The 12,732-nt window shown below is 47.3% G+C and overlaps 1 protein-coding gene across 2 annotated transcripts in view; it reads right to left on the bottom strand.

The window, feature by feature from the left end:
• hspg2 (heparan sulfate proteoglycan 2) overlaps window positions 1-12,732 on the bottom strand; it is a 571,937-nt gene that overhangs the window by 145,095 nt on the left and 414,110 nt on the right. For both annotated transcript variants that reach the window (XM_038821731.1, XM_038821732.1), the window contains 5 exons: window positions 12,207-12,336; window positions 8,457-8,608; window positions 7,381-7,510; window positions 4,195-4,346; window positions 3,876-4,002 (listed from right to left, as the gene is read on the bottom strand). In XM_038821731.1, coding sequence (XP_038677659.1) covers window positions 3,876-4,002; window positions 4,195-4,346; window positions 7,381-7,510; window positions 8,457-8,608; window positions 12,207-12,336 — 691 coding nt within the window. The remainder of the gene's footprint in view (window positions 1-3,875; window positions 4,003-4,194; window positions 4,347-7,380; window positions 7,511-8,456; window positions 8,609-12,206; window positions 12,337-12,732) is intronic.

Genomic DNA, 12,732 nt, shown 5'->3' on the forward strand with positions numbered 1-12,732 from the left:
AGCTGATCATGGGGGGGGGGGGATACTTTAATACGGCCATTGATCCAAGGTTGGACCGGTCGAGCTCAAAGACAGGGAGGGTGCCAGCAATGGCGAAGGAACTAAAGGGATTCATGGAGCAGATGTGTGGGGTAGACCCATGGAGGTTTGGTCGGCCAAGAGCGAAGGAGTTTTCTTTCTTTTTGCATGTACATAAAATATATTCCCGGATCGATTTTTTTATTTTGAACAGAGCTCTACTGGCGGGGATGGTAGATACGAGTATTCGCCGATTGCTGTGCGGACCATGCCCCACATTGGGTGGATCTACAGGTGTGCAAGGAGGGGGGCCAGCAACCACAATGGAGATTGGATATGAGACTGTTAGCGGACGAGGGGGTGTGCGGACATGTGAAGGAGTCCATCCAGAACTATCTGGAAATAAACGACACGGGGGAAGTCTCAGCAGCAATGGTTTGGGAAGCGCTGAAGGCAGTGGTTAGAGGGAACTATATCAATACAGGTCCACAGGAGGAAGGTGGAGAGAGCAGAGATAGATAGGTTGGTTGGGGAAATATTCCAGGTAGACAGGAGATACGCAGAGGCCCCGGAGGCAGGATTATTGAAGGAGCGACGAAGCTACAGATGGAGTTTGGTCTGTTGTCTACGGGGAAGGCGGTGGAGCAGCTGAGGAAGGCGAGGGGGGCGATATAGGAGTGTGGAGAGAAGGCCAGCAGAATGCTTGCACCCCAGCTAGAGAAAAGGGAGGTGGCCAGGGAGATAGGTAGAGTGAAAGACAGAGCTGGGAACACGGTCATGGAGCCAGCAGAGGTGAACGGGGTGTTTAAGGAGTTTTATAGCCGGCTATACGAGTCAGAACCCCCAGCTGGGGTAGAGGGGATGAGGCAGTTCCTGGGTGAGTTGAAGTTTCTGAAGGTGGAGGAAGGGTTGGTGAAGGGGTTGGGAGCCCCGATCGGGATTGAAGAAATAGCAGATGGCCTGGAGGCCATGCAGTCGGGTAAGGCCCCGGGACCAGACGGCTACCCAATAAAATTTACAAAAGTTCTCCGAGATGCTGGGGCCACTGCTGGTGAGGACATTTAATGAGGCAAGGGAGCGGGTGTCCTTCCCCCAACAATGACACAGGCCTCCATCTCACTGATCCTGAAGCGGGTGAAGGACCCCGAGCTATGCGGGTCATACAGGCCAATCTCCCTATTGAATGTTGATGCCAAACTGTTGGCTAAAGTCTTGGCCTCAAGAGGGGATAGGGGAGGACCAGACGGGGTTTGTTGAGGGCAGACAGCAAACAGCCAACATTAGAAGGCTCGTAAACGTGATCATGATGCCCCCAGAGGAGAGGGAGATGGAAGTAGTGGTCGCGATGGATGCAGAAAAGGCTTTTGACCGGGTGGAATGGAACTATTTGTGGGAGGTGTTGGGGCGGTTCGGGTTTGGGCGGGGTTTTATTGATTGGGTTTGATTGTTGTACCAGGACCTGTGGCGAGTGTCCAAACGAATCGGTTGACGTCGGACGATTTTAAATTGTACCGGGGACTAGGCAGGGATGTCCCCTCTCCCCACTGCTGTTCGCTTTGGCCATAGAGCCACTGGCGGTGGTGCTATGAGCTTCAAGGGACTGGAAGGGGTTGGTCGGGAGGGGGGGGGGGCGACTGGGGACTGTTACATAAACTAAATTTGACCAAGCTAGTAGATCAGATGAAGGAGGACTTTCGAAGGTGCGACATGCTCCTGCTGTTACTGGCAGGGATAGTACAGACCGTGAAAATAATGGTCCTCCCGAGGTTTATGTTTGTTTTTCAGTGCCTCCCCAACTTCATTCTAAGGGCCTTTTTTAAACTAATGAACAAGGCGATTTTGGGTTTTGTGTGGGCGGGTAAAACCCCGCGAGTGAAGGAAGTGTTGCTGGAGCGTAGCCGTGGGGAGGGTGGGTTGGCGCTGCCGAACTTTAGCAACTATTACTGGGCGGCAAATATAGCCATGAATATAGCCATGATTAGGAAGTGGATAGTGGATAGGAGGGGGCGGGGGGAGGGAGGCATGTTTTGACCGTTCCGCTCCTACCGCCACGGGAGATACATGACAGGGTAGTTTCCAGAACTGGGGTGGGAGAGGGGAAGGTTTCGGACATTTATAAAGAACTCATGGAGTCGGAGGAAATGTCGGAGGAAATGCAGAGAGGAGCTAAAGCGCAAGTGGGAAGATGAGCTGGAGAGGCGGGTGGTGCTAGGAGGAGATAGATTCAGTTCTTTGGGCGGATGCGTTCAGCAGAGTCAACACGTCCTCATCATGTGCCAGGCTCAGCCTGATTCAGTTTAAGGTGGTTCACCAGGCACACATGATGGTGGCCCGGATGAGCAAGTTTTTTGGGATAGTGGGCAGGTGTGCGAGATGTGCGGGAGGGCCAGCAAACCATGTCCTTAGGTTTTGGGCATGTCCGAAGCTTAGGGGATTATGGCAGGGTTTTACAGTTGCCATGTCCACGGTTTTAAAAATAAGGGTGGTGCCGAGTCCAGAGGTGGCGATTTTCGGATTGTCGGAAGATCCGGGAGTCCAGGAAGTGAGAGGCTGACGTCTTGGCCTTTGTCTCCTTGACAGCCAGGAGTCAGATTTTGTTAGAGTGGAGGGTCTCAAAGCCCCCAAATTCAGGAGGTCTGGCTTAGTGACATGGCTTGGGTTTCTCAGACTTGAGAAAATAAAGTTCGCCCCAAGAAGGTCAATGCTAGGGTTCGTCCGGAGGTGGCAGCGGTTTGTCGACTTCTTTGGAGAAAACTAACTGTCAGCAGAGGTAGGGGGAGTTAGATTATTGTTTAGAGGAGGTGGAACTTGTGAGGAAGGGAGGTGGTCTTTGCACTATGTTTATATTTGTATTTGTACTGTTTACTGTTATTATAAAATTATAAATACATTAATAAAATGTTTTTCAAAAAAAATAGCAAAAAAACTTTAGTATTTTTTTAAAATAAGAGAACTTTTTAATCATTACCAGATTACCTACTAAAGTGGGTACTATTTCCAGGGGTTAATGTTAAGGAGCCACGGGAGGGGGGTTTGGACAGAGATAAATGAAGAGGGCCATGTAGCTGGTGAATATATCTGTCACAGTGTACCTCCTCCTAATTACTGATATATGCATACTTATAGCTTATTTAAATTTGATTCTGTGTTCACACCTATTTTGTGACAATGAGATGGGAATCACATTCTGAGAATGCTTGGGGTTCCGCGATGCTCTTGGGATGTCACTACAGTAGTGGGTTCCAGAGCTCAAAGAGTTTGGGAAACCGTGCTTTATGTAGCTCTCCTTCACAACTACTCAAAACACTGGGGGAGACTAGAGAGATAGAACCAGCTGAATTTCTTCTTCCCCACTATGACTTTCAAACAAAAAAAAATCAATTAAGGAGCAATTTAGCATGGCCAATCCAGCTAACCTGCACATCTTTGGGTTGTGGGGGTGAGACTCACGCAGACACGGGGAGAATGTATAAACTCCACACTGACAGTGACCCAGAGCCGGGATCGAACCTGGTTCCTCAGTGCCGGGAGGCAGCAATGCTAACCACTGTGCCACCGTTCTGTGCTGCCCTTTCCCCACAATGCTGATAAATTCTTCTTCAGGGCTGGTCTGGAAATGTAAAATATGCAATATTCATGGATACTTTCTCTCCTATTAATATTAGGTTAATTTATCTTTCATGCTGACACCATCTTTCTGTAAGAGCCTGAGGTCACAGAACCCTCTTGGTTACAAGGCTGCTCAATCTGGTTTCCCAAAGCTGGAGAATAAAAGGAATACTTTGGAATGCTCAGATAGATAAAGCAGATAAAACACATAAAAGATTTCACAAATGAATGCTATAAGTGTTACATACGGTTGGAAGAAGTGACTGAGACGGAGAATTTGATTTCCTGCATCCCATAGATGTTTTCTGCGCGGCAGATGTAATCCCCGACATCAGCAGAGCTCACACGGAGGATGCGCAGCACAGCGCCCTGAACCTAGATGATCACCAGGGGAAAATCACAGCCTCTGTTACTCACACTCTCCCAGGCAGCTATCGACATTCACAGAGATAGAGTGACAGGTAACCATTCCGCATGAACAGTTCTTCTCCGGTCATGAATTTGAAGAATAGGTGAAGATAAACAGAAGGTAAAAGGATGATGGCCAAACTGGAAGATGTCACCTACCTGGTGATTGGATGTTAGAGGGCCTGCTGCCCTGTACCATGTGATCCTGGGTTCTGGCTGACCTGTGACCTGGCAGTGTAACTCCACCATTTCCCCCACCTGAACTGAGGTGGGCAAGGGGCGAACTGTGACTGATGGGGCAGTTTCTTGTACTGTGGGGAGAGTGGAGATTCCGTCATTGCTGTATACCAAGCAGGTCAAAGCCAATCACTGGTACATGCAAAATTACGTGAGTTACACCCTGCCACTTTGAAAATGTCCTTTTATTCCGATTCTCTGTTTTCTATCCAATCCTCAATCCTTGTTAATATATTGCCCGAACCCTATGGACCCCAATCTTGTGTTATCACCTTCAGCCTTTTAAAATCCAAATATGCTACAACCAGCTAGTTATATCTTCAAACGCTAACAGATTTGTCAAGGATTTCCCTTTTGTAAAACCATGTTGACTCTGCCTAATCATATCATGATTTACTAAGTGCCCTGTTCCATGTTCTTAATGACAAATTCTAGCATGACCCCTACTAATGATGTCAGGCTAACTGGTCTATAAGTCCCCGTTTTCTCTCTTTCTCCATGTTGGAGCAGCATTTGCTACCTTCCAATGCATGTTCTCGAATTTAGGGAATTCTGGAAGATACTAGGATTGTTTCAATTACGGTCTGTGTGAAAATCATCATAATTTACATATGCGTCTGATTTCAATCAGATTGGTTATTCTTCATACGTTTTCTGGATTTAATCATTAAGTTTCTCTCTTCAGGGGCAGCACAGTGGCCTAGTGGTTAGCACAACCGCCTCACGGCGCTGAGGTCCCAGGTTCGATCCCGGCTCTGGGTCACTGTCCGTGTGGAGTTTTCACATTCTCCCCGTGTCTGCGTGGGTTTCGCCCCCACAACCCAAAAATGTGCAGAGTAGGTGGATTGGCCATGCTAAATTGCCCCTTAATTGGAAAAAATAATTGGGTAATCTAAATTTATAAAAAAAAAGTTTCTCTCTTCAGTTATGCCGAACCTTCTTGTCAACAACTTCTTCACTGAAAAGACCAAACCAAAATCGTATTTCAGCACTCCTTCTTCATCCTTATCTACGACACAACAGTGTCTAAATCTTTTGTTATGGTCGCCATAGGAAGCAAACCCTAATGAAACATACTTGAATTCCAGTGACTGACTGAAAATATTAAACAACCGATTTCACGATTTACGACTTCTATTGAAGCAAACAAACTAAATTCAACATTGGCTAAACACTTTTTTTTAGACGCTTTATACTCTAAACTACAGAAAGATTTCAATATTTAACTGCCATGGTTATACTTTATTCTGTTCCTTACACGAATGCTTTATTCTCCCCGAATCAGTCCAAAGCCACGATCCTCTCCCAATAATCTGCTTCCTTTTCCTTTCTCAGCTGTGTAACTTCTAATCCCCAGAATTGACTTTCATTGTGGATAGGTGGATTGGCCATGATAAATTGCCCGTAGTGTCCTAAAAAGTAAGGTTGGGGGGGGGGGGGGGGGTTGTTGGGTTACGGGTATAGGGTGGATACGTGGGTTTGAGTAGGGTATTGCTCGGCACAACATCGAGGGCCGAAGGGCCTGTTCTGTGCTGTACTGTTCTATGTTCTATTGTGATGGTTACACTGGAGATTCCTCCACTCTAACTCAAATTAGGCAAATCTCCCAGCCTCCTTTAAATCCTCACAAACCCAGTCCCTTCAATCCAATGCGAGCTCCTGCACGCATTCTACACTGTTACAACTGAGACATAATTTTCTCTGTTCAGGACTGGCTGCCTCGGCTCTCTCTAATTTTGGTCTGTGAAGTTCAGTACTATCTCATGTACCCCTGTAGCCCAATAATACAAAGCTTAATGGGCTCTTCCCTTCCCTAACACTCATCTCCGTGGCAATGTGAATCACATGTGTCTTGTATGCAGGTAGAAATGCTAATTAGCTATCTTCTAGACACCCAGCTGCATTCTATCTTTGGATTTATGAGAAAATTTTAAATATAACAGTTTATAAATCCTGACATTCCTAACACCTCTCTATGAGACTTAGAGACAAACAGTCGACCCACAGTCAGCACAGATGCTCTTGTCAATATCTGCAGGTGTTCTGAACAAGGGCTCTTGACTTGGGCACCTCTTGTTCCCAGAGTAACCAAGTCACCCAAGTTTGTTGACAGGCAGAATTCAGAGAAGGTCACATGACCCCTTTCATGACTCCATTTTTACCTTAAATTAAAGAGACAGTGCCAAAACACAATCATGCAATAACTTTTGTATCTAATTGGCTGTAAACTGTTTTGGAACATCCTGAGGTTATGAAAGGTGCAGTATAGATACAACTTTTTTCATTACCCATGTATTCTAGGATGCTCTTTGGTTGCTGCAAAGAAAAAAAGGGGTTGGAGAAACAGTAGGTAGTGGGGAACAATGGATATGCATTGGAGGTGCAGGATGAAACAGAGGACGGAGTATATTTTCCTCAGAAAATCTAACTACATCTAGCTAGGGGGCTGCACTGTGGCCACACAACACCAGGAACCCGGGTTCAATTCTGACTTTAGCTGACTGTCTGTGTGGAGTTTGCATGTTCTCCCCGTGTCGGTGTGGGTTTCCTCCAGGTGCTCCGGTTTCCTCCAACAGTCCAAAGATATGCAGGTTCGGTGGATTGGCCTTGCTAAATTGCCCCTTAGTGTCCAAAGATGTGCAGGTGGAGGTATGGGGTTACAGAGATAGGGTGGTGGGCCTAGATAGGGTCTTCTTTCAGAGGGTCAGTGCCGACTCGATGGGCCGAATGACCTCCTCCTGAACTGTAGGAATTCTATGGTTCTATAGATTAGTTAGACAGGACCTTTTGGCCTTGGTGAGGATCTCGTTCGATCTCGCAAGGTGTTCCGAGCATCGCAGATTTAACGGCCTTGTCATGTAACCGAATCGGGCGCGGTGAGGACGTTCGATCGCGCCCTCTGTAAAAACCTTCTGTTGTGAGATAATTAGATCTTGTTTCCCCAATATTCTTTACCTCAGAAGTGACAGATTATTTTTCGAATACACAAAATTCCTGGATCTCAATTGAGATTCCTGGATCAAAGAGTGGGCACAAGGTTAAAACAAATAGCCGCAAAGAGAGTCAAATGAAGTGCAAATCAAATACTAAAATGACCAGGTTACATACCGGTTGTAGTGGAAGTGACCGAGACGGTGAATTTAACTTCCCGCATTCCAAGAACGTTGTCTGCACGGCAGACGTAATCCCCGATGTCAGCAGGAGTCATGTGAAGGATGCGCAGCCTTGGACCATCCACCTAGAGCATTAACAGGAAAGTAACAGATCCTGTTTACTCCGTCTCCCAGGATGTTTTCAAAGTTCCCAAATACACTAACAACTACAACACACAGTCGTCGCTCAGGAGGAGGAGCGCCGGCTGGAGTTTGCTTGCGAGCCTCGACGAAAGAATGGAAAACAGGAAAATGAGCCATTCCTCAAGGCTATCCAGCGATGTGTCAGGGAAGATGTACATTGGGTAAAGGCTCATGCTGAGTACAACTGTGATGCCCCTCTAAGTCGAAGAGCATGTCCAGCTTCTCATGCACAGATTAATTGCTCGGTTGCAGTACCAAGGGCCTGTTTAGCACACTGGGCTAAATCTCTGGCTTTGAAAGCAGACCAAGCAGGCCAGCAGCACGGTTCGATTCCCGTAACAGCCTCCCCGAACAGGCGCCGGAATGTGGCGACTAGGGGCTTTTCACAGTAACTTCATTGAAGTCTACTTGTGACAATAAGCGGTTTTCATTTTTTTCATTTTCAATTGATTGCCGTACCAAATATCAGATTGACACTGAAATTATTGCAGTGTCAACAGTTGGATGGTAGAGGTGATTTTATTTCTTTTCTGAATATATTCTCTGTTTCAACAAAAGTTTTTTGTTTTAAAATTTAAGAGTACCCAATTCATTTTTTCCAATAAAGGGGCAATTTAGCATGGCCAATCCACCTACCCTGCACATCTTTGGGTTGCGGGGGCGAAACCCACACAAACACCGGGAGAATGTGGAAACTCCACACGGACAGTGCCCCAGAGCCAGGATCGAACCTGGGACCTCGGCGCCGTGAGGCAACAGGGCTAACCCACTGCGTCACCGTGCTGCCCTTGTTTCAACAATAGTTAAACTTTAGAGCGCACGCTTAAGTCAGTGTAAAATAATTCTGTATTAGAGGAAAAGCAGGGTTGTTTCAGCATCTTGACCTACCTGGTGATTAGCTGATAGGGAGCCAGCTGCCCTGTACCATGTGATCCTGGGTTGCGGTTGACCGGTGACCTGGCAGTACAACTCCAACATTTCACCCTCACTCACTGATGTGCGGGAGGGATGAACCTTCACCACCGGGGCTGTTGCGTGTGCTGTACAGACCAGACAAGGTTTTAAATGAGACAAACGGACCAAAACATTGTCATTGGCTGCATCCCGGATATATTACTTGCAACAATTAATATAAATTGAAGGATGGAAACAAAGTCCTAAATTGTGTTGTAACAATTTTTGAGTAACAAACCATTTTGTTCAATGTATCTGTTAGTTCTTGGGGATGCACAGAGGCACTGCTACCTCACAGGGACCTAGGTTCGATTCTGGCCTCGGATGATTGCCTTTGTGGAGTTTGCACTTTTCCCCAGTGTCTGCGTGGGTGTCCTCCGGGTGCTCCCGTTTCCTCCCACAGTCCAAAGATGTGCAGGTTAGAGGGAGTTATGAGGTTACAGGGATAGGTCGGGGGTGTGAACCATGATAGAGTGCTCTTTCAGTGGGTCGGTGCAGACTCAATGGGCCAAATGGCCTCTTCTGCACTGTAGGAATTTTATGGTGTGGCCTCATTAATGTTCTATGCCAAGGCATGACATCTTACTGATTTACAGTCTTTGTAATAGATACACTGTGATGGTGATGACTTGGAACCATCCAGGTGTTTCTCTGTTTCACATTTTCATTATGATTATGCCTTCCATTGAACCATTAAATTCCATGTTATTATTTAATCATCTACTTAAGTAATTTGGACATTTTTGACATTTCATCCCTCTTTAAACCCATTTTTCCTTTATTAGTTTGGGGACAATCTTAACTTTTGCTCACTAGTTACTGACTGACTGGCCAGTTCAAATAGTTGATCCCTCTATGGCCGTCATAATTTGCTACGCTGCTCATCGCTCTTCTCTGTTATAACAGGCGCCGGAATGTGGAGACTAGGGACTTTTCACAGTAATTTCATTGAAGCCTACTTGTGACAATAAGCGATTATTATTATTATTATTATTATTATTAATGAAGCAATTCTGAGTTTCCGCTCGTAATGAAAACCTGTAAATCTCTGGTAACATCCCAGTGAATCTCTTCTGCACCCTCTCTATGTATGACCCTGACATCGTCCCCAGGTACAGGTCCAATGCTTGAGGTACTTTTAAAATGATTTATGCAACTCTCGTTTAATTTCCTCAGGCATATTAATAATGCTGCAGGGTTAAAACTTCATAACTGACAGAAGAACTGCAACTTGCCCTAACAGAACCGCGTTAAGTTCTAGATCATTATGCATCAGCTCAATCACACAAATCTTGGTCTCGCAAGAATAGTGGGAGCATCAACAATAAGGATACAAGAATTAGGAGGAGTAGATCATTCAGTTCCTGAAGCTTGCTTGCGGACTGTGTCCAACGCCGCCAACAGTCGGATGAGAGCCGTGCTGCTGGCCGGGGGTGGGGGGGTGGTCCAGGGAGGCACTATCTGACAGGTCAGGTGAACGCATGGCCGGTGCCATGTTCTGCAGCGCGACTGCTACAGGTCGTCGCCGTGCACATGCGCGTCCATGGACCCGGCAATTCTCCAGCCGTTTATATCGGGAAGGCCGTGCGTTTAACGTGGTGCGGCTGCTAGTCCCTCACCAGTTGGAGGATCAGTGCTGGGGCCTTGCCGATTTTTCCCACGTAAAATGCCACGGATTCTCCGGACATAACCCCAAAATCGGAGAATCCAGCCCCTTATTTTTAAATGGTATTCCCCCAGTTCTAGTCTCTCCCACAAGGAAACATCCACCTTGTCAAGTCCACTCAGGATTTTATACATTTCCATAAGATCTTATTATTCTAAACTCCAATGATTACAGGCCCAACTTGTCCAACCTTTCCTCATCCCAGTTATCAGTCGAGTGACTCTGCTCTGCTTTTATTGCAATTGTATCATCCCTCAAGTGAGACCATAAGAGTACACAGATGAGATCTTCATGACTATAGGGCTGTAAAACACTTCCTTGACTTGACAGGGCGGATGTCCCCTTGTGGGAGACTAGAACGGGGGTGGGGTGGGGGCGGTACCATTTAAAAATAAAGGAGATTCCCATTTAAGATAGAATTTTTGTATCACTCAATTCTCCTTGCAATAAACGTAAACATTTCATCCTTCTCCCTCATTGTGTGTCGAGTTAAATGGTGTCCTGCTTTTGTATTCTCCCTGCCAAAATAGACAAGCTCACATGTTCCTACATTATACTCCATCTGCCACAGTTCTTAGCGGGCTCCGAGGGTGGGATTCTGCCGGGACTCGGCGGGGCGGGCAACTCCGGCGGGAAAGAGTGGCGTGAACCGCTCCGGCGTTGGGCGGCCCCAAAGGTGCAGAATCCTCCGCACCTTCAGGGGCTAGGCTGGCCCTGGAGTGGTTTGCGCAGCGCTGGCCGGAGGGGAAGGGGCTTGGCGCCACACCAACTGGCGCCGAAGGTCTTCCGCCGGCCGGCGCGAGTTGGCGTCATCCCAGCGCATGCGCGGGAGGGTTCGTCTCCGCATCAGCCATGGCGGAGGACCACAGTGGCCGATGCGGAGGAATAGAGTGCCCCCACGGCACAGGCCCGCCCGTGGATCGGTGGGCCCCGATCGCAGGCCAGGCCACCGTGGGGGCACCTCCCGGGGTCAGATCCCCCGCGCCCCCCCGAAGGCCACCTGCGCCGCCAGGTCCCGCCAGTAAGGACCTACTCTAAATTTACACAGGACTGGCAACAAAAAAACAAAACGGGCGGCCACTCGACCCATCGCAGGCCGGAGAATAGCCGGGGGTTGGGTGGGCCACTACTAGCGGCTGCCGACCGCCGCGATTCCCGCCCCGGCCAAATCCCCAACGCTGGAGAATTCAGCAGCCCGCGGGGGCGGGATTCACGCTGCACCCCGGCGATTCTCCAACCCGGCCGGGGGGGGGGGGGGGGGGGGGGGGGGGGGGGGGGGGGGTCGGAGAACCCCGCCCCTTATGTCTTTTTCACAACTGACGATCTTGCCTATCTTTGCGTCTTCAGCAAATTGAGCAATCAGATATTCAGCCTCTTCATGCAAGTCATTGATATAAATTGAAAATAGTTGAGGACCCAGTGCTGATCCCTGCAGCACTCATTAGTTACAGCTTGCCACCCAAAAATGACCCATTTATCCCTACTCTTCTGTTTCCTGTTACTAACGAATCCTCTATCCAGGCTACTATGTTACCCCCAACACCACAAGCCATTATTTTGATGTGGCACTTTATCAGATGTGTTTTGGAAATCCAATTGTACCACATCTTCAGGTTGCCCTTTTGCTTGTTAATTCCTGAAGGAGCTTCAATAAATTAGTTGAACATGATCACAAAACCATACTGACTCTGCCTGATTGCACTGAGATTTTCTAAATGTTCTGCCAGAACCTCCTTAACAATAGATTCTAACCTTTTTCTTATGACAGACATTAGGCTAACTGGCCTTAGTTTCCGTCTTCCTCCTTTCTTGGATAGAGAAGCTATGTTCACTATTTTCCAATCTGATGGAACCCTTCCTGAATCTCAGGAATTTTGGGAAATTGAGACCAATGCAGCTACTATCTGGACAGCTACTTCTTTTAAAAGCCGATTAAAACAACCACTGTACAGGCCTTAAGGAAAAAAAGGGGCAGAAATGATCCCATGCTACCCAATAAGCACGAGTGGGTTACATACGGTGAGCACTGGACGTGACCGACACAGAGACTGCAACCTCTTGCATTCCAAGCTGGTTTTCAACATGGCAGATGTAATTCCCAACATCAGCATCAGTCGCCTGCCGAATACGTAATACAGGACCCTGCACCTACAAGATCAACAGCAAAATCAGAGCCATGGAACTAATGTGTTCAAAACTCACCAGGGCAGCTATGGGAATTCAAATTCAATTGATTAATTAAAATATCAGGGATAAAGTGCTTGACTTGTTAATAATGATCACAAAATTACTGAATGGTTGTAAAAACCACCTGGTTCATATCCTTAAAGGGAGGAAATGTTCCATCTTTGTCCAGCCTGGCTTGCATGTGACTGCAGACCTACAGCAATGCGGTTGACACTTGTCTGCCCTCGGAATAGATAGCAAGCCACTCAGTTGTATTACAATTGTTACATAACAAAAAGCACTGTGGGTGTAGCATATGGGCTAGAGCGGTGAAAAAAAAAGGTGGCTCACCACCACCTTCTCAATGGCACAAAGGTT

The sequence above is a fragment of the Scyliorhinus canicula genome, chromosome 16, assembly GCF_902713615.1.
Source record: "Scyliorhinus canicula chromosome 16, sScyCan1.1, whole genome shotgun sequence".
Lineage (NCBI taxonomy): Eukaryota > Metazoa > Chordata > Chondrichthyes > Carcharhiniformes > Scyliorhinidae > Scyliorhinus > Scyliorhinus canicula.